This window comes from Doryrhamphus excisus, chromosome 9 (assembly GCF_030265055.1).
Source record: "Doryrhamphus excisus isolate RoL2022-K1 chromosome 9, RoL_Dexc_1.0, whole genome shotgun sequence".
Taxonomy (NCBI): domain Eukaryota; kingdom Metazoa; phylum Chordata; class Actinopteri; order Syngnathiformes; family Syngnathidae; genus Doryrhamphus; species Doryrhamphus excisus.
This window is the reverse complement of record NC_080474.1, coordinates 6,111,903-6,134,205: the sequence shown is the minus strand read 5'-3', so window position 1 is coordinate 6,134,205 and position 22,303 is coordinate 6,111,903. Positions and strand designations below refer to the sequence as shown.

General features: G+C 38.9%; 2 protein-coding genes and 1 long non-coding RNA gene across 3 annotated transcripts in view; 2 read left to right on the top strand and 1 right to left on the bottom strand.

The window, feature by feature from the left end:
• Positions 1-503: 503 nt before the first annotated feature.
• Positions 504-22,303, top strand: part of tmem198a (transmembrane protein 198a) — a 32,200-nt gene continuing 10,400 nt past the window's right edge. The window contains exons 1-4 of the mRNA XM_058081571.1: positions 504-765; positions 16,670-16,906; positions 20,640-20,878; positions 20,974-21,186. Of these exons, the coding sequence (XP_057937554.1) occupies positions 16,768-16,906; positions 20,640-20,878; positions 20,974-21,186 (591 nt within the window). The 5' untranslated portion in view covers positions 504-765; positions 16,670-16,767. The remainder of the gene's footprint in view (positions 766-16,669; positions 16,907-20,639; positions 20,879-20,973; positions 21,187-22,303) is intronic.
• LOC131135538 (uncharacterized) lies at positions 3,714-17,286 on the bottom strand. Its single transcript, XR_009131615.1, has 3 exons — positions 16,643-17,286; positions 8,984-9,097; positions 3,714-5,811 (listed from the first exon to the last, which is right to left on the bottom strand). It is a non-coding gene; the product is annotated as an uncharacterized LOC131135538 (long non-coding RNA).
• On the top strand, positions 17,972-19,460 carry LOC131135537 (activated RNA polymerase II transcriptional coactivator p15-like). Its single transcript, XM_058081572.1, is given in 2 exon segments — positions 17,972-19,177; positions 19,180-19,460. Coding segments are annotated over 2 exon segments (492 nt in total). The 5' UTR covers positions 17,972-18,870; the 3' UTR covers positions 19,365-19,460.

Below are 22,303 nucleotides of genomic sequence, written 5' to 3'. Positions count from 1 at the left end.
TACATTATATCACTTTATATTAAGCAATACATTTAAATCAGCGGTGTTACCAATAAATGCATTTTATGAAATTATATTTTTATTGTAATTATACTTATAATTATATATGATTAACAATAAGCTACTACTTATATAATGTGTGATTTAGTCCAAATTTATACTCAACTATTTATACATTTGTTTTTATTTACTTATTTTCGATTTATTAGCAGCAATGTACTCATTGTAATTGCATTTTTACTTTTATTTTTTTTTATAATTCATTCAACTTGTATTTAACCCCCTCTGTCCAATTGTCCATCCACCCATTTTTTATGCCGCTTAATCCTCATTATGTCGTGGGTGTACGCTGGACAACACACCCAATAGAAACATATTTGTGGGAATAAACTGAAAACTGTTAACTGTGATATCGATTGGCTACTGATATCGACTCCTGATATCGACACTATCGCTCTTTGAATCGATCCGCCCACCCCTCTGAGACAGACAAACACAAAGAGAGCACATCGAGAGCGCTTCAGGAGAAGGCAGTGTGATGTAAACATGGAATAAAAAACACATTTCCTAGCGATTATGGAGGGAGATACGGAGAGATTTTCCAAGTGTGGATGAGAGCATTGTCTCATTTCCGCGGAGTTGTTCTTCTCTGGGTTAACAATAGTGAAATGAAACGTGGGCTTTTTCGAGCTGACCCAGCAGACAAGTGGAGATCTTTCGTGGACAAAGCAGGAAACACTCGAAGATGTTGCCTATTTTGATAGGGTGAGTTGTTTTTTGTTTACACAGCATCATACATTTCCACAACGAAAACACAAAACTAACCAAGTATTCCAATAGCATAAATAATTGATAGGATATCACTTATCTCATAGCGTCCATGTGTTTGTGTTTGACCATTATGTTTGACATCCAAGCTATTGTTTCCCCCTCCTTTGTTTTCCTTAAGAGGATGACTTTGAACACCTCCACACTTGTCAACACTCTCCTGTCTAGTGGATTCATCCTCATGGTGTCTGACAATCACTTAACTCTCTATTTCATATCCTGAGCCTGTAATTAGCTCCATGGAAAAACTGAGGGTTTGGAATCCACAAAAAAACAAACCAAAAAAAAAACAGTTGTACTCAGTCAATCTTGCTAGCCATCTAATTTTTGCATTGCTTTGTTGGAGCATTTGCTGTATGTTTTTCATGTGACGTGCAGGCGGTGCTGGACAAAGCAAAAGATGGATATCCTCTACTGTAGTGTGTTTCACTTCCATGTTTGCAAGTCAGACTGAGGTAATTTAGAAATAATATGCAGTATTAACACAGTATGAATTACCAACAATCCAAGATTGTGTTTATGTAGTTCATTAGCTGGATATTTGTTTTCTCTATTACTATGTATTCGAAAAGTTTATTTCAAATAACTTTTTGCATAATATGGTAATTTAGTGGGGATGAGTGGTTGTTGTTGACATAGTTAGAGCATAGAAAGCCTGTTTACGACCTTCTGAATACATTTTTTAACATTGTTAGAGCCCTCAAGACATGAAATAACACCCCTATAGTCACATTTCTACCCAATATAGTACACATAATAAGAGAAAATAAGGCATTTAAGACAAAAAACAAACTCATGCTTGTGTGTGTTGCTGTAAATGTGTTCACTTGGGAGACACAGCCAATGCGTTGAATGCGTTGTTCGAATGCCCTATATTTGTATTTTAGTTCATTTGGCCATTTTTAGGCTGCACAGTGGAAGTGGGGTTAGCGTGCAAGCCTCACAGCTAGGAGATCCGAGTTCGATGCCACCCTCGGGCATCTTTGTGTGGAGTTTGCATGTTCTCCCCATGTTCTCCGGTTCTCCGGTGTCCTCCCACAATCCAAAAACATGCTAGGTTAATTGGCGACTCCAAATTGTCCATAGGTATGAATGTGAGTGTGAATGGTTGTTTGTCTATATGTGCCCTGTGATTGGCTGGCCACCAGTCAAGGGTGTACCCCGCCTCTCGCCTAAAGACAACGGGGATAGGCTCCAGCACCCCCGCGACCCTCGTGAGGCTAAGCGATAGAAAATGAATGAATGAATTTTTATGCTTCAAAATGCTTAATTTAAGCAAAAGATGTAATATTTGCTTAGATATGCATATTTTTGACTCATAGTAGGTCCTGTTCAACCACAAAACAATATGAGTGAAGACACGAAATGAAGTGCAACATGGCAAGGGATTAGTGTATTCAGATTTATTGAGACGAACCCATATTTATTATTATTAATATAGATGTTCTTTCTGTCTGTTATCGATTTGTCCATATAGGTCAGATGTAAACCAAAATGTACAAAAACAGAGGCAATTTTGCCCATAGGAAATAATGTAAATCCAAGTAATCTGTTCCAGACACCCAAATATATGAACCAAAAATACATTTTATATTGAATAATTTTAGTTTCACATGCAGAAAACAATGCAAAATAATTATAATTGATGACTGAAATGAAGAGATGAAGACTCTTACTAGAGAAGATGGTGAAAAATTGCTGGCACTCGCAACTTTCTTTGGCCTCATGGCGGGTTATTGAGCAGTCATATTCAATAAAAATATCCCGGACAATGAGTCACCACGGGTGAGGTGCTTTGTTTGATTTGAATCTGATTTGATGGGATTTGAATTCCGTGGAGTGATACAGAACCGGGTAAACGGACTAGTTTGTTAATTGCAATACTGTACGATTATCGAGACCGGAGCAAAATTGTTGCGAATACCAAAACATACAAAAAATGGGGCGTTCAAAAACTGAAGTTTGGCAGTATTCCATCACCATCTTTTTAAAGTAATCTCCACACAAACATCTGTCAATCATTGCAGTAATGCGTTGAGGTGGAATTGCATTGCTGTGTTGTTTAACATGCACTCTATTCAGTTGGAAGACAATTTAGAGACGATTGATTGTAGATGATGTGCATATTTGTCAAAATTATGCAGATATTTAGTCAGCTTAGCTGCTTCCATATCATTTTGTAATGCCCCCCAACCGTACCTGAATAATTTAGGACATGACAGGAAAAGAAGAATAGCAAGCATGAGATTATATGCAAATATTACAGTGATGAAAAGGTCAATGGGATACACACAAATACCAAAATTGGATGTTTTTGCTAAAAATTGAACACAAAGAGAATGCGAGAGACTGAAGACGTTAGGGATATCATTTCAAAACAGATTCAACGTGTTTAAGTCTGTCAAAATTTCATTTTTTTTGGATGTTTGGGTTTTGGTCAAAATGTTTTGCTAAGGTTTTACCTCAGTATTCATACAATATTGCACGTAACAAACTAAACTAGTATCATTCCGTGAATGCCCATACAAAGCACCCTATGTGTCCATTAATTTTTTTATTGAGTACGATCGCAATCTCACCAGAATGTACGGAAAGTTCGTAGCAACAGTTCCATCGATTCGTCGAGTGTGTTTCTGGAAGTAAACATGGCATTTCCTGGTGAATTTGTGGCAATTCCATGGATTTTGTGTAATCAGGATCAACATAAAGGAACACAGAACAACATTGGCTTTGGATGGCAGTTTGTGGGGAATTTGTGGGTGAATGTCAGAGCCCGAAATGGTGGGACATTGACATGATCCGCTTCACTGAAATTTTCGTATGAAACACACTTTTTGATAACCTATTGGTCAGATATACGTGACAGGAACATTTAGACTGCAGTACCAAAGGGTACAATTAGATTTACAAAAGAGGCCTGTGTGACATTTGAAAAAAATCGGAATTGTCATGTTCATACTGACTGATGAAACAAACCAATAGAGGTCAAATATGACCAAAAAAACGACAAGCCGATGATGAAAAACCAAGGCTGTGAAAACTGAAAACTCGGTTCAGGGATTGAAATCGGAAGTACACCATACATTTTTATTTAAAGATCCATCTTTTAAAAGTCAATTGAAAGCAATTTGAGTGAGGCCCCATATGGTGCAGTGCTCTTATATAACTGTAATCAACAGCCAAGCAGTCTTCCTCAGACCTTCGCCAAAGTGACAAGCTCAGTTGATGAACAGTTTGGCCAGAAGTCAAAAATTCTATCTCCCTCTGGCATTTTCCATTTCAGCCTCTGGAAAAAAAGGATTTAGCTGTTCTCAAGATTTGTACAGTTGCAGCAAATATGACTCGGACGTACGGTAGACAGGTCATTCAGACTGACAACCTTGAGTCTGTTTTGAATGAATTTTGTGTTTCTTAGCTTTTTAAGATGAATCAAACCAAATTAATGGGCTGCCTGCGTTTCTACTCAACTCACAATACAGAGATGACGGGTTATGTAAGTGTGGAAAAACATAAGCCAAAAAGACTCTTATTCAGTACTGAGCAACAAAATGTCGACACAGATGTCTTTGTCAAATCTGGTTTGCAGCAGGGCTATTATTGCAGCGAAACACGCATGAGTGCGAAGACGGAATACGAAATAACGTGAATTGACAAGAGGCACGTAGTTCAGACAGTGTGAATCGAGTGTAAGAAGTGGGTGAGAACCAAAGAGAGAAAGAGATCAATCCCGTTAATATAAAGGCTGTGTTTTGCTTCCAAAGTCAGACTACCGTAAGTGCTGTCTGTCCATACTAAATATATAGCAGTCTGTAATGAGGACAACATTGGAAGTGACTCACAGTGTGCACGCTCCCTCTGGCAGTGCGGCCTGTGTGCACATTTGTTTGCTATCATGATGCTTTGTTGCCAGGCCAGTCTCCATATTAGCGAACACGTCTGGTGAAACTGGCAACATCTCCGTTTCGGATGCAATCACTACCCGGCAGGGTTTGGGGATCACAGGAAGATTTATTATCATCCATGTGTTTTTGTCAGACACACGTCAGCGTGTCCTTTTTCAATTAATTTTTTTTTTAATGGAGTGCAGTTGGGCCTTTTTACATATTGAAAATGATTGAAATTGTAAATTACAATACTACATCACGCCAAGTTGGAAGATTCATCAGTGTGGGTTTTCTGTCTATATATATATTTTTTATAGTTTTTATCTGGTGAGAATCCCCTGCATAAGAAATAATGAATCAATTAATTTAGTCTGTTGACTGTCTTCTTCAGGCAGCATTGTTTGGCTCAGTCTGGGGGAAAAAAGTCAACGACCGTTCACCTTCTCTTTATGCTTTATGCAATTATTTGTTTACATCATGAAAAATGAAGAGTTTTTTTTTTAAACATAATTATCTGAACAGTCCACAATAGATAGGAATGTGAGGTGTTCTTTGCTGATGTCACCCCTGATATGAGACTCAGCACCTCCAAATCTCAGTCCAAGGTTCTCAGCCAGAAAAAGGGCGGTTTGCATCCTTCAGGTTGGGAGTTCAAGTATCTTCTTGTTCACTAGTGAGGGAAGGCTGGAGTTTGAGATTGACAGGCGGAACGGCGCACCGTGTGCAGTAATGTGCTTGCTGGACCAGACGGTCATGTTGAAAAGAGAGCTGAGCCGGAAGGTCAATTTATCGGTCGATATTTCTTCCCGCTCTCACCTAAGGTCATGAGCTTTGGGTCGTGACCGAATGGAAGAGATTGCGGATACAAATGGTCGAAATGACTTACCTCCATAAGGTGGCTTGACTCACCCTAAGATCAGTCGGTCAGGAGGAGCTGGTGAGGTGTTCGAGGCATATGCAGCCGGGCCCTGGGGCAGACCTAGTACACGCTGGAAGGATTGTATCTCACAACTGGCGTGGGACCCTGGAAGAGTTGGATGGAGACGGCAAAGTCTTAACTGTTGCCCCAGCAACCTGGACCTGGATACGTGGAAGAAACCTGTTGGATAGATGCACAAATTATGTATTCTATCCACTAAACAGACAGGACTATTTGAGAATATTAAAAAAAACACACATTTTTACATGAACTTAAGTGAAAATGTGTAGGAAGGTGGCATTAAAAAATTAATCCACTATTATTTAGTCATGCAATAATATATTAACAATAACGCTGGATTTTATTGTTTTCATTTCAAGCAGAAAAAAATTGACTATTTTTTGTAATCAATGATATTTTGAATGATTGCAGCCATATTGGACATAGATATTTGTGTATTGAAACAGTTTTTGCCATGAATCCTATATGTTGATGTATTGACCACACTCCCTCCACTTTCATGAAGTGCCTTTGTAATCGTATACATTCAGACCCATTCAAAACAAATTGAATCCCCATGTAACAGGCTAATAAGATCACATCATGTTTCTGTTTTGCTCAATTATTGGTGACCAATGGTTTAAACCTGGCAGAGGTCTGTGCTTTCACATTCCAACTATAAGTCCAACGTCCCGGAAGGGGAAAGTGAGTTCCCAGAGGCCATAACGCTGCCACTGTATATTTCATGTATGGTGAGTGCACAAAATCGTCTCATTAGGGACATTAGGAGAGAGGAATATCGATTTGCTTTGAACCGGAGACAAATTCTACACTATGGTCCGGTGTTTCATGACAAGGAGCAAAGTGCTTGAAAGCAGCTGTCAGATAAATGTTGGTGGGAAGGGAGACGTCGAAAGATAGAGAATGAGCTGTAATCTGATGAAAGCCTCTTTACTCCCTGCTACCTCACCTTCAGGCTTCTAGCAATGACCAGGGCTTACGGAGGGATCAATGCTGAGACCACCAACACGACACACACATACTGTACACACACCTCAAATCACTTAAGGCGCTGCCAGGCTGAACTACACCTCGGATCATTGGAGGACATTTTCTATTGGATTCTGCACTTTTCATGAAATGCATAACAAGCTGCCTGTGTCGTGTTTTGGGTGCATGTGGGTGGATGGTACCATAGGTCACTTCCATTCAATAGATTTTAGCTCAAAAGCGAGAGCTGAGAAAGTGTGAGGAGAAAGTTAATGGTGTCTTAGCACCCATACAAATCACCCTGCTGTATTTAAACTTAATGACCTGAACAAACACATGACCCAAGCTGCTCCAATGTGAGCGTGATGTACTTTTTGTCTTATTTTACAGATACAATCACAAGTGGGTCTGTAGTCAATGCACGCAGCCCTGAGAGGCGACAAGACAGATTTTAACATCAGCGTATAAAAACAGTATGGCCTCTAAATCTGTCCTTTTCTGTAGTTTACACATAGTTTAAGTCAAGAGTTTTGCATTTTTTTTCTATACCACTTATCCCATTCAGGGTCTAAGGGAAAACGCAGACAATGGTCTGTTTGTTTGTAATTTCTGTAGGGCAGTAACGATTATTTTCTTAGCGGATTAGTCTGAAGCTTGGTATTTCAATTTAGTAATCAGTTCGGTCCAAGACAAACCAAATCGATATGAACCAAATACAAACAGTTGGTGGTTTGGTCCACAAAGTGACAAAAAGACCCATTGCTGTTTTCCAATGCATATCAATTTTTTGTTATCAACCAATTTAAAATAGTACGATAATCAAAACGACTGTTCCCAAAAGGAATGTTAATCCAATTAATCCCCAAACACCTCAAACGTTATCACAAAACATTTTTAATCAAAGACTGACATTTGCAGCTTTGTTTCATTTCAGGTTTTTGGACATGTGCCTTCACAATGGAGTTCATCTGTGTACTTGTATTATTCTCTCGCTAGACTCTTATTAATATTTTTTGCTAATTTCCTGTTCATAGGTGGTTACTCTGCTGTACTGTGGTTCCAAATAGATTTCTGGTAAAGTAGACAAAGCACTAATTAGTTTTTGCTACTTTACATTCAAGCTAGCTTATCTGTCAACATGGTCTGTCACAATATCAAATTTAGCTGGTTGATAATTTTGACACAAAATATCGGCAATATTTAATATTTTTCATCATGAGGGGTGTCATTCACATTTGAACCACCACGTCATATTTATCAACCATTTTTTAGAAATTGTTTGATAAGTCGATTGATCCATTATTGTGACAGGCCTAATGGCATCTCTGCCGTAGCTTAACTTTTCCTCATTCTCTTTTTGTGAGAATGAAACTTTAGTTTATTTGCTTCCATAGATGCAAAGGTTAGTATATTAGTCAAGGCACACATAGACAAACAACCATTCACACTCACATTCATACCTATGGACAATTTGGAGTCGCCAATTAATCTAGCATGTTTTTGGAATGGGGGAGGAAACCGGAGTACCCGGAGAAAACCCACACATGCCAGGGAGAACATGCAAACTCCACTCAGAAATGGTAGAGGGTGGAATTGAACTCGGGTCTCCTAGCTCTGAGACCTGCTCGCTAAACACACAACATTCCATTTAAACTTGTATTGGTAAATGTCTGTATATTTCTCAGGTATACCTTTTGATTGTTAAGTTACTGTGTGATGACTTTAGTGTTCTTTGTAAGATGAGTGAGAACAAGTCAGATTGTTATATTTTTAATACTGTTATATATCATGGCCTCCTGAGATTTTCGATGGGTGGACAAGCTTGTTGTGAGTGCACTGATAGCTGGTGCGTACTCACTGACTCACAATACTCACAGTATTTCAACAATTAGCAGCAGTTTGAGATTAGACACATGAGTAGAATTTAGCCATAAATTAACCGCACCGCTGTATGAACCCCAGAGTTCAAACTTTAAGAAAAATGTAGCAGTAATTACGGTAATATTCGAGAGCACCACTAATGGCGATGCTAACAAATAAACCTGTCAAATGTGCAACATTTTCAACCTCAAACAAAAAAGTCTAAAACACTAAACGTAGGAGTTATGTGATAACAGTAGTTTTATTTATTTGGTGACACAGAAAGCAGAAAGAAGCTAATCTATCAGCGGCTAGTTAATTGTCTGGTACTCCGCTTTTTTGTCATATCTCTGTGAAAATTATGACACTGCGGTCCAAAAGTCTCTTACCGTGGGTGATGTGGAGTCGTAAGTCATCCATTTTATTACCTAAACGCGCATTAGTGAGGAAAAAGCTCGGTAAGGACAGTCTGTGGGGTGTTTGCTTGAGCTCTATGCCTCACCTTTGTTTACATTCTCAATACTGCATGCTAGCACTTCGACCTGCCTGGGTGAGGGTGTGTATACTCCGGTACTCTGGAGATGCCAGGGTTGAGTTCAAGATTGGTGATAAAAATCTAAAAATTAAAAAAGATGTTAAACCAGACGCGATATGAGCAAAATAATAACTACATAACTTTTAAATCTGGAAGACTGAGCTTCACTGTGTGTATGCACCATTGTCTTGTATATATTCTATAGATACCCCTACTAGTGAGTGTATATAATTGCAATGGAATCAGCAGAAAAACATGTCTCCGACTCGCCCAAGTCTATTTCTGTTTCCCAACAACAAACACACTCACAGTAGTCTCCCCAGTGACAGATGGGCTTGATGGAACTCATCTTGTTAGTCATCATGACATCATCAACGGTGTTACTGTCACATGCATATGGATGCTCTATCCTCCCTTTTTAATAAACTATATAGAAAATCTACTGTCTATGTCACTATCAGCAAAGTAAAGAAGGATTTCCATTTTTTAGTTTGCCTAGCTGGATGTGCTTGTATGAATTATGAGAAGCACTTTCTTTCTTGCTGGTTCCAGCATGATCAATACACGGGTCATTAAAACACAAGCGCCCACTCCTCATCTTTTGGTGCCACACGCTCCTCATTCATTTGCAAAAACATTCACTTACTTCCACCTCAGAATTATTTAAATCAGGTTTGGAGAAAGTAGATGGTCTGGGTGCTAATGTGCACTCATCAATGCACTTCAAGCCCGTTATGGAGCATCTGGTATCCACCATTATAAAGGAAGGACTGCCATGCATTAACAAACATGTGCCTCTGGTCTGGTGTCCAAAACAAAGTATAAAGACAATCGGATTACGGATCACACAGAGGGAGTGTTGGCTTCATTCTTTGCTCGGCACGATTGTTTTACATTTCAAGTCACCACTCGGTCTGACATACATAGGATTTGACATGAAGTTTAAATGTGCTCGCTAAAACAAAAATAATGCTCATTTTCTTTGTTCAATACAAATTCCAGCAACTGTTTTAATCTGGTGAGATATATTAGTCATTGTTTTGGTGATATTATCAGGGTTTACCTACAATATTTGTCTTTTGACCATTTTCACCATCATGCTACAGCATATATTACATTTTTTATTTTTATTTGACCAGGTATAAGTCAGCTGAGAGTTTTTAAAAAGGCCTCTCATGAGGCAACAGATGCAATATGACAGGTATTAAGAAGAGATTAATTTAGAATGAATCATGATCCAATTAATCAACAACTATTTTAGGATTTGATTAATTGTTTTGTCCTCTGATTTCAGTTTTTCAAATGTGAATACTTGTTTGACTTCTTTAGTCAGCCATGAAAGCAAACCTATTATCGTTGTGTTCAGTTCTGACTTTGGAAAACAGTGATAGGTATGGAAAAAGAGATTAATTTAGAATGAATCGATCATCCAATTAATCAACAACTATTTTAGGATTCGATTAATTGTTTTGTCCTCTGATTTCAGTTTTTTAAATGTGAATTCTTGTTTGATTTCTTTAGTCATCCATTAATGCAGACCTATTATCTCTGTGTTCAGTTCTGACTTTGGAAAACAGTGATAGATATGGAAAAAGATTAATTTAGAATGAATCAATCAGCCAATTAATCACATCTATTTTAGGATTTGATGAATTGTTTTGTCCTCTGGTTTCAGTTTCTCAAATGTGAAGATTTGTTTGAGTTCCTTAGTCATCCATGATCTTCTTATCTTTTTGTTCAGCTCTGACTTTGGAAAAAAGTGATTTGAGATTTTGCATCTTTTCTTGGTTGCAGACCAAGCCAGTAATTGTGTCTGGTTCATATTGTTTAGGGCCTACCCGAGAACTCGATTAATCAAAGCAATTAATTGACCAAGAAACCCTTAGGTAAATTAAAAACAGAGAAAGAAGCAGTGGTTAAAGGTAATCTGTGCAGTGATCTCTAATTACAGGTTGCACAGAGAATTCATGAAATAAGAGAGGAATTAATGTATTCATTCTTAACTTTTTTTATAGTTTTATAGCAAATTGGAATAAACGGCGACCAAAATAGGTGCAAGTTTGATATGGATGCTGTATGGTATCATGTACCCAGAAAAAATTATTACGTTTGAATTAATGTTCACCTTAAAGGTTAAAACTGTTAATAGTTATCCTCCCTATCCGTGTGGAAGTGGTAAGTTTTTGGCTATTTAAGTTTAAAGGAAATAACTTGAAGGCTACCGTTTAGGTCGCTAGCTCTCTAGTTTGCGAGTTAGCATGTGTCTCAAGACCCTGCAGTTGCGCAATATGTTGTAAATAAAAAAAGTATAAATGTGACTATAGTTGTGTTTTGTCATGTCTACAGGGCTCTAATAATGCTTTGTTAATTTTAATCTGAAAAAAATAATTTGTCTACCCACCAACAATATGTGGTTTCTTAAGTTTTTATTATTTGCCGTTTTATTATTATTATTATATTTATTTATTACTGATTGATTGATTTTCTTTATTCTTGATTTGTTTATATATTTTTCATCTTATTTTGTGTAGAAAAATAAAAAGTAAGATATTTGAGAACAGTGGAATGTTTTATCAGAGCTTTTATTGTAGAAAATCGTAACCAAAGCACTGAAAACGTTTGTATATTTTTCTGTTTTTAATAAATGTGTTTTGGTTTTTTTTGAAAACTTGCGGCCCAGCCTTGCCCAGACCCTAGCTCCAGTGGCCCCCAGGTAAATTGAGTTTGAGACCCCTGGTGTAGTCTACCTACATCTTTATCAGTTCCACAAGATTTAACATACTAAAATAGCATCGTATGTGATGCCCAATATTGTAACAAAGCAAAATTTTGACATAGAAAAAATGGGGCTTTAGAAAACCAATGTTTGACAGCATATATATTAATATTAAAATCTGGATGTCAGCCAATATTAAGTCAGAAAGTTACATACCAAATACTGTAAACATGCTTAAGTCATAATGTGTTCTTACAGTGAGTATCTAATGCAATATGAAGCCAATGGGCTGGTAGACGACATACAGCAGAATAGATCATAACCGTAACAGTGTATTGTCAGTAATATACAATATAATCTACGGTCTACTGATTCGGATCGGATAGGAGCAGAATGAAAAACTCAAATAGAGAGCAAACATGAACCAGTCAAAAGGTTATTGAACTGACACTGATTACATTATTGGCCTGACAGGGGCATGCGGGCAATGAGACAGCTCTGATTTGTGTCCAACAGACTGCTCTCCGATTCAGATTTCCTTCCAGCTGGGGGTAAAACCAAGGTTTCAAAACAGCCTTTGAATGTTGGCATCAGTGAAGTGTGTGTACAAAAGCTCTCGTATGATGAAAACTATGCAGGCGGGAAAACAGCAGGACGCTTGAATGTATTTTAAAAACATTTGCCACGTGTATGCAAGGTCAGGGTCAAACCTTTTTTTGAGTTTCGTCCTTTTGACAGCAATTTAAAAGTCAGCATGGAAAATCCTGTTGAACGTGTCTCCGTGCTGATCGCTCAGAAGCTGCCGTGTCAAACCATGTTTCATCTGCAACATTTGACATGCTCAGTCATTTTTTTTTATCTCCGTTAAATGTCGTTTGAACTTAATTCTGATGTCAAACTAAAAATTCAATCAGATCTTTTCCAGATTGCTCATTTGGCATTTTGGCAAATACTTGTCACTTCAATCTATCATGATTATTGGTCAAAACATATGCATATTAAAGCAATTTTTATGTCTTTTTGCATTTTCAAGAATAAAAATTGCTGTTTTGTCAGAGTAGTGGAGCCAGAAGGCGTATATTCACAGATCTAGATTCTACCTTTGTGCACAACAAAGAGGAGCTTGGACCTCATTAAAATATTGGTGTTAGAAACAGAGGGCATTATGATTCCACAGTAAAAATGATATCTGGTTAAATATTACATTTTATGTGAACTGACTGACAGGATCATATGTCAGGATTGTTTGCCGCCAGGGGCCTTGAAACGCAGCCTTTACGGATTGGCTCTTTGCATGCACATTCCCTTAGCGACAAGACCCCCACTTTCTATTAGCCAGGGTCCTTACATTTGCTGCAGGTTGTTATGGCAACATGCAGGATGTGACATAATCCCATAATGTGTTGTTTATTCAGCTTCTATTCAGAGGCTCGGACCTCTGGGGCAGTCTTTTCTCTAATCGTGTCGTCATGTGAATGTCGCATGGGAATTCATCAAGCTGCCATGGAGATAATTACTACAGATCGTCATGGTTAAAGAACTTGAGCGAGGAATTGATGGGTAGATTTATACGAAAAGTAGGGATGTCTTGATGATAATGGCCGACCGGTATTATCGGTTGATATTGGCATAAAAAGGAGATGTATGAGGTTTTTTTTACAATAATGATATAATGATTTGAGCATCTGATAGTATACCACGTATAAACAAAAATGGCTGACACTGACAGATCTATGCAGAGACTGCAATATGTGTGAGCAGCTGTCCCTGTTTTACTAACATTCGTAGAATACATGTTGTAGTAAAAACTAACTGCCACCTCCACTTTTCTACGGTCGAGCATCTTCTGGGTTTGTGACTTTTTATTAACTTCCATCTGCATCAGTGCGTCTGTTTTTCCCGGTCTGGGTCGAGGAAAGATAGTCGGGACAGCTGATAGTAGAAGCAGCCTCGGATAATAGACATTCAGTCCCAAACTTTCCGTTATCTGAGACTCTGAGTATAAAACAAGTATCCTGGTTTACTCCAGGATGTACTCCATCTCATCCATGATGACTCAATAAAAACATGTGTAGTTTGGACAGGAATGGTTATAGGCTATATGCTTTTGGTAAAGAAGTGTTGGACAAAATCAGTATATCGGATATGTGTCAGAAAGCCAATATAGACCATCTCTTGTTTGTAGTTCTTCTTCAACTTTTCATCAAGGTCATATCCCATAACGAGAAACATTTCCACTGGAACTTTAGTTTTGCGAGTTAACTTTCAAAACTTTCAGAGACTTTGAGGGACTTTCTACCTGCAATTGATGCCTGTCTAGGATGTCGGGATGTTGTGCATTCCCATTTCAATCACGTTTAAGCACGGTGACTGAGAAATGAGCTACACCATTCGAGGCACTTTTTTCCATGATAGGACACTCACAGACTACTTGATGTGTTAGATGTTCCCTTTTTTCCTTCTACTTTAGATGCCTGATATATAGCTCTTATTCCTCCATATGCCAAAGGTTATTTGTTAGATCTAGATCTGATGATAGTTCACCTCAGTACAGTAAAGCCCTTGTCATGTTGAACAAACTGCTTTAAGATAATGATAGTTTGCAGCCATCATGGTACATATTGACCATAAAGTTACTCAGTGTTGCTTAATTGGCACACAGGTTCTACAATACAGTAGTTCAGTTTTGTTCACACCACGGATTGGTGAAAAGCTACAAGCAATTGAGATGCCTATAAAAATCACATGTCTCCCAACCTGAAGGCTGCTGGTTCAAAGTCGAAGTATCGTTGGGCAAAATACCGAACCTCCAGTCGTTCCATAAGTACTTAATGTGGTATAACGGTGTCAAAGCATGTAGAAAAGCGAGACCCAAGAGAAAGCCCATTTACCATATTTCCTATGGGAAAAATTGCATTTGTTTTTGTATGTTTCAGTTTTCATAGAACCTTGTGGAACAAATTAATAACCAAAGTGATAAGTACCACTTTTGCTTTGCAGCACAGAACTATGGTGCATGCATTTATCGCAGAACAAAGTGTGACATCTCAACGTTTGGCAAAAAAAAACTTTATCCATGAGGTATAAAGACAAAACATGTAAACACTATGGTCTGTATGCTGTATATTGTACCTGTATTATTAGGTATTTATAAATTGACTATATTTTCCGGACTATAAGTTGCACTTTTTTCATGGTTTGGCTGGTCCTGCCACTTATATTCCGGAGCGACTATATATATATATATATATATATATATATATATATATATTTTTTTTTTTTTTTTCCCACACTGTCAGCCTTGAGATGACGCTCTAGGCTTGTGTCCCAGTATCCGCTACTCCTATTGCTCCTGTACCACTGAAATTTACAATGTAAACATCAACTTCTAAAGATGAAACACAAATGCCCCCGAAAAGAAAATCATATTCTGCAGATTACAAGCTGAAAGTAAACTAGTTATGTTACGTGAAGGCTATAGTTATGTACAGTATCTGCCTACCTGATAATACAGTATGCTAATGTTAACACACCACCTGTTTACGTTACGTTAACAGATGACTGTTTAGCCTGTTGTTGTCCATTTTATTGTTATTAACATAACTTGCCTTCCTAGATGAAATGTGTGTGACTTAAAGTGACTTATAGTTCAGTGCTACTTATGTATGATTTTTAGTGCCTAAAAAAATTCAAAGAAAATATTCTTGACAGCATTACAGTATCACCACCAGACTACCCTGTAATAGACATTGAATCATCAGACCGGGAAACATTTTTCCAATCTTCTATTTTCCAATTTTGCTGAGCCTTTACAATGGGTGGAAGTGAATGGTGCAGTAGATCAGCAGCGGTCTGAAAATCTTGCAGTACTGTACAAAAAAAATATCCATCCTGTGTGGTGTGTAATTCATCACTAACATTGTGTCGATGCATACTGACGCAGGGCTTATTCTCATTCTTCACTAATTCCATATCATGTCACATCATTTGTATTAATGCAGAACATGCATAATCACATCAGATCCACTCTTTACACTCTAACTCTGACTAGACATGTTAGTGTCTTGGGTGGGGGGCGTGCAACTGTGTCACACCTGTAAACAGTTGTTGGGTTGTGCATTGCTAAAGGACACTTGGAGAGCGTCACATCTATTGCTACCATTTTGACCGGTCCACAAGAGGCCGTAAATGAGGACGAGTGCCTTACAGACTTAAGCTACTGCTTCTGTCTGTCCTTTATTAATGCTAATCAGCTCCAGCTCTGAGTCATGCACACCTCCCACAGGAAGCACCGCTAACACCGTGACATTAATGTTCTTCAGATTAGTCTGGTTTAATGCTTTTAATTTTTTATTCATAGTGAGAGGACAACCACCTTGCATGAAGGAAGGTGTTTTGCTCTTAGATCTTAGATTCACTTACTCCCACTGGGTGTTTAAGGAATTTATTCTTGTTTTTTATCCACTTTAAATTGAGTTATTTTTAATGGTATTTGAATTTAAGAAGCTATAACAATATTGTATTTTCCTGACAATATTCAAGAAATTATTGCTCCCACCCAACCACCTCCAACCCACAATGAGTTTGTGCCATACAGGATTACGTAGTTTACATAAACTAGGTATTTGGATATGGGATTTGGTGTTAGCTGTGTGGGTAGCTGGGAGTACTCTGTCCACATCTTTATCATAAGTTAATGTACCAATACAGTTTTTATCCAAAATCCCGTCATATGAAAACTGTGGAGTTGGAAAACCAAGGTTCTACTGTATTTCAAATATGAAGAGTATACTACAAAGATGCTATCGCTTTAATGGTTTGATGACATCTCAAGTACAAGAACTTCCCTGACCCAGGTAAAATTATATAGGTATTTAATAGGGATTATTATTATTATTATAATCTTTTACCTCGCTTTCTTCTGCGCATTCTTACAGGTTGCCACATCTCAACAGGTGAGGCCCATTTATCAACCCCACCGTCCTCCATCGTCAGACTCCTCTGCTAAAAGCTGGCTCCCCTCGCGTCGGTGGACATGGCCTCCACCGGCCGCCTTCTGGGTCTGGCTGAGCTGGGGCTGAAATGTGACCAGGAGATTGAAAGGAGATATGAGATTGTGCCCTCGGTGGTCTGCTCTATGAGTTGCCTCTTTGGAATCATCTACTGCTTCTTTGGTATGTCACGCACAAGTCAACGGTTTGCTTCATTCAAGTCTCAGCGTGGTTCCGCTCAAATGTGACTAAATGCTTCTTGTGCGGTATTAACTCAGCATGCTGCTTTGTGTTGTTACCGCTTGGAAACGGTTTATTATCTTTAAGTGTTGTGTTATTCAGTCACTAACAGTTTCTCTTCTTTGTCAAGTCAAGTTTATTTATATAGCTCTTAATCACAAAACCTCTCAGGCAACAATAGGCAACAATAGATGATGGACGACATCCCCTGATCTGAACCCCCATTCGGGCAAGAAAAAACGCTAAATGCATTTGGGGAAAAAAGAAACCTTGAGAAGGGTTGACCAGGGATGATCAGGCTGCAATGGATTTTGAGTAGTCGAAGTAAATTCATGCAGAATAGTAGTCTGCGTCACAGATGTAGTGACAGCATGAGAGTTGGTCAGCCACGGGTCTTGGGATGATCATAAACCAAAGTGGGGCCCTCCGTCCAACCACTTCTGGCCCCCCAACAGAGCGGCCATCAAACAGGCCAGGAATACTATTAACTCAATGCTAGAGTGTAAAAATAAGTTGTCAGTCTGGACATGAACATTATTACTGTGGTGGGAGCTCTACTATCAGGGGGGTTGGGCATTCAACCGCGTTGGAGCCCAAATAGAAAAGGTTTCTAGGCAGGTGCTGCAAGTAACTGAACCTTGAAAGTCACATCTTAGATGAACTGTAAGCCAGTGCAAGTTGGCTAGTACTGGAGAAATATGGTCAAATTTGCACGTCCTTGTGAGGAGTCATGCTGAGGCATTTTGTACAAACAGCAGACTTTTCAAACTAGACTTTGGCAGACCAGAAAGCAGCACATTACAGTAATCGAGGCATGACATGACAAATACATGGACTAGGGTCTCTGCATCAGTAGTGGATAGAATAGGCTGCAATGAAAAAATGCTGTTTTGGTAACATTTTGAAAGGATAGAGTCGAATCTGGTCTCCTAGCTGTGAGGTCTGCGCGCTAACCACTAGTCTGCCGTGCCACCCTAGACTGAGCAGACATACCTAATATTGTGTCTGGTCAGTGTATTGTAGTCTTTTGACTGTCATCCATACTTCCATTGTCTATAGCTCATACATACAATCTGCAGACAGTTATTATGCCATGTACTCATTGTACTCCCATGTCATCATTAAGTTTACTTATTTAATTCAGCACAACAGACAACTGGAGCAGCCGTGTAAGACAATGAGAACACAAGAGAAAGAAAAAGGGGTATAAACTGACATGAACAGATGGGATGGAGGGTCTGATAGCTGGAAGGATATTAAAGGAAGGTGAGGGGGCCAGGAAGCGGGAGCCGAATAAGATGAATTCAGTGTAAGAAAAGGATTTATCTGTGAGAAGACAAGAAAAGCCGAGGTTTATGTGTGATATGACGGAAGAACAATTACGAATGTGTAATGCCTTCTGACCAAACTAATGTAAAAGTTGACTTCTAAGCTTTCGGAAACGCTTTGTTTCACTTTTGTCAGCCGCTCATTGAGGCTTTGTCTTGCAAAAAGGGCAAGCTGTTATGCAGAGCGCAGTGACTTTTAGGAAAAAAAGTATGAAATAAGAAAAGCTAAAAGAAATACATCAAATAAATGAAGTATGGCCACCAGGGAGGAAAATGGGCTGGGCAGAAGAAAGACTATTGTTCAGCTGTGCAATGCCTGATTACACAAAGATAACAATCTGATGTTGATTCCCCTTGAGGCTCGCCGTGCGCAGAAAGGAACGCGATAACCAGCGTAAAAAAGAGACATGCACGTTTTAATCAGCAGAAATACGAAGCTAAGGAGCTTTTAATATAATCTAGCACATTGAAATGACTTTGTGGTAAAGCCAAGAAAGACTGAATAGGGCATGCGATGAGACAAAGAAGGAAATTAGAAGGGCAGCAGCTGTTTTGATCGGCTTGCCTGTTGACGACTGAATGTTGATGACCTTTTATTATGAGATCATTATCCAATTTGGAAGCAGTCTCACCCGGGTTTATATGCTTTTCAATTGTATTCTAATAAGTACATTGTTTGGAATTGGGGCTGTGGAAGTACAACAACAAGCCGATGAAGAAGAAATAGAAATAATCTTCGCTACAAAAGTCATAATACCTAAAACAAAAGAAGTGGTGTCCTCCACATCTGGAAGCGACTCTGATAGTGAGGTTGAAACCAAGGCAAAGAGAAAGAAGTCAAGTACCCCAGAAAAAACGGTTAAGAAACCCAAAAGTGGAAGAATGTCTGGGACTTCAAAGGTAAAGTTCTGATCGACATCAGAGAATACTGAACGAACTCTGACGGGGATATGAAGCCTAGGAAGAAAGGTATCTCTCTGAATCCTGAACAGTGGAACCAACTGAAGGACCAGATTTCATTAATCGATGATGCCATTAAGAGTATAAGCATTCCATCCAATATCGCGTGTTAAACTTTTGCAAGTGTTGGGCTACCCTGTTTTGTAAAAAGCCTCGCATTCTTTAAAGTACTCTGATGTAATGTTTTATTTGTAATGCTTATTTGGTTATTTTGGGGCGGCACGGCGGTCTAGTGGTTAGCGTGCAGACCTCACAGCTAGGAGACCAGGGTTCAATTCCACCCTCGGCCATCTCTGTGTGGATTTTGCATGTTCTCCCCATGCATTCGTGGGTTTTCTCCAGGTACTCCGGTTTCCTCCCACATTCCAAAAACATGCTAGGTTAATTGGTGACTCCAAATTGTCCATAGGTATGAATGTGAGTGTGAATGGTTGTTTGTCTATATGTGCCCTGTGATTGGCTGGCGACCAGTCCAGGGTGTACCCCGCCTCTCGCCCGAAGACAGCTGGGATAGGCTCCAGCACCCCCGCGACCCTTGTGAGGAAAAAGCGGTAGAAAATGAATGAACTTTGTAGTTCTGATAAGGTTACTGCATAACTCTGACAGCTCAGCTCATTGGGTCAAATTCCTACAGACTCTTAGGTCCAAAAGTTTTTCAAAATAAATGGCATCATTGAAAAAAAAAAAAAAAGAAATTGGGGCTGTAAAGGCCTCACAAGCATACCTGGCAAAATCAGCATTTTATATCCATTTTATAAAATATGTCAACGTTCAGAAACCATCTCCACACATATACTGTATAATACTGTCCTTTCATCGTGATTCCTTCATTTAGCTTGTAACAAATAAGAAAAGGCACCATGACCATCGTTACATCTGAAACGAGGGTGTTACCTCCCATACGACTGCCGTTGGCAACTGGAAACTGTTCTTGTCTGCAACAAATTCTCGGCCTGTCCGACCTAGTGAGACTATTGTTTGTCTTATCTAGTCATGGAGCATGAACTCATCGCTTGGATGAGAGGCGCAACTTCTTCTAAGACAAACTGGAACAGTCCATTTTCAATCGATTCAATGCCCTGACAATATAGATGAATGGGATTATTCACAGGCAGGGAAAAATAAAGGAATATTTTGCAAAGGTGCAGTTTTTACCATTTTATCACTCCCTGGAAATAAAAAAAATACAGGGTAAACAGGAGGGTTGACACTAACCAACCTGGTTTACTTCCAATACTTCCTTTTGTAAGGCAGCACCTTTTCATCTGTCACTAGTGTTTATTATTATTATTTTTCCCCCAGCCCTCTAAAAATGTTACAGTTTCAAGGTGTACTTTGCAAGCTTGCCCGAACCTCATGTGTTTTTTTTTTTTTCTACATCTCCTCAGGCTACAGATGCTTCAAGGCTGTGTTGTTCCTCACAGGCCTCATGTTTGGCTCTGTGGTCATCTTCATGCTGTGCTACAAGGAGCGAGTGATGGACACTCAACTCAGCATAGAAGCATCAGTGGGTATCGGTCTTGGTATCGGGACCTTGTGTGGCCTGGTCACCATGTTGGTTCGCAGTGTCGGGCTGTTCATGGTGGGCCTGCTGCTGGGTCTGTTGGTTGGCGTGGCTTCGCTGGTGGTAAGAAGATAATAAATTGGAATATATGCAAAGTTTGTTAGAAGCTCCAATGTACCTGAAAAGTCTTTAAAAAATATGCTTCTCTCTTCTGTTAGGTCATGGAGGAGTTTTACCATCCCAAAACAGTCTGGGTTCCTCTGGGAATTCTCTTGGGTTCCGGGACCCTGTTTGCCGTCCTTACTCTTCAGTGGCAACGTTGCTTCGTGACTCTGTCCACAGCCACCTTCGGCTCCGCCATTATCACGATCACAGTGGATTACTTCATAGAGCTGTTTGCCCTGGTCAACTACGTGTACGAGAGACTCAAGGTACGTCTGCTGTGTTTCTGACTGAACCCTTACCAATACCCAATGCCCTGCACTTCATTATGCTTCCTTTAGTGTTTTTTGCTTGGGATAATCGGGATAATCAATAAATAAAAACAAACTCAATAATTGTGCATACTCAATATATGTGCATACGTGTTTGATATGCTACTCTTACTCCCGACCAAACGCGAAGGAACATTTGTGAGGGGGAAGTATTTCCCCAGCGGACCGTTGGGAATGTCATCCCAAACACTAACCACTACTCCCCAAATAAACATGTTAATACACCAACCTGAACACTGGCAAAAGCTGGTGGGAAAACACGCTAGCTAGGTTAACTTAGTTTAGCAGAGCATGCTAGTGTGTGCAACTACGAGTGTGTTTACACCATGCTTCCCAATTAGTGAACAAAACATCTATTGCATCAAGGAAGCGTTATTTGTCCGTTTTTTTGTCAATATTCAAATAGTAACGAAAATTACACTGATTCTCAAAATCACAAATATTGTAATTGATTGTGATTTTTGGGCACCTTTTTGTGCACTTTTTGCAGAAAGAGACAAAGAGCCTATTTTATGTTCAATGGGGTTTGTTTGTCTTTTTTCTAATATGGTGTACATATACGTATGTCCTATATACTATATTATCATTACATTATTTGTTACAAAATTGATGCATTTAACAATTAAACAGATTTTAATGTAAAGTAAGACAAATATTCCAAATTGCAATACCAGTTCTAGAAGTGCCAAAATGCAATTACTGTATTTTCCGGACTATAAGTAACACTTTTTTTTCATAGGTTGGCTGTTCCTGTGACTTATAAATGAAAAAACTGCTTATGTTACATAAACACTGGACACCATTTCTGTTCATGTTTATTTTTTATGTAGCTGAATAACTATTGTGTTAGCATATCTTACACCTATTCAACTTTTATTGTTAGAACTTGCCTTCCAAGGGCACGTAATGTCTGTTTTGGTCAAGTAGTTTGTAAAATAAATTACCTGCAAAAAATGCGACTTATACTCCATTGCAACTTATGTATGTTTTTATCTACCTAATTATGCATTTTTGGCCTTGTGCGACTTATACTCCAGTGCGACTTATGTCTGTT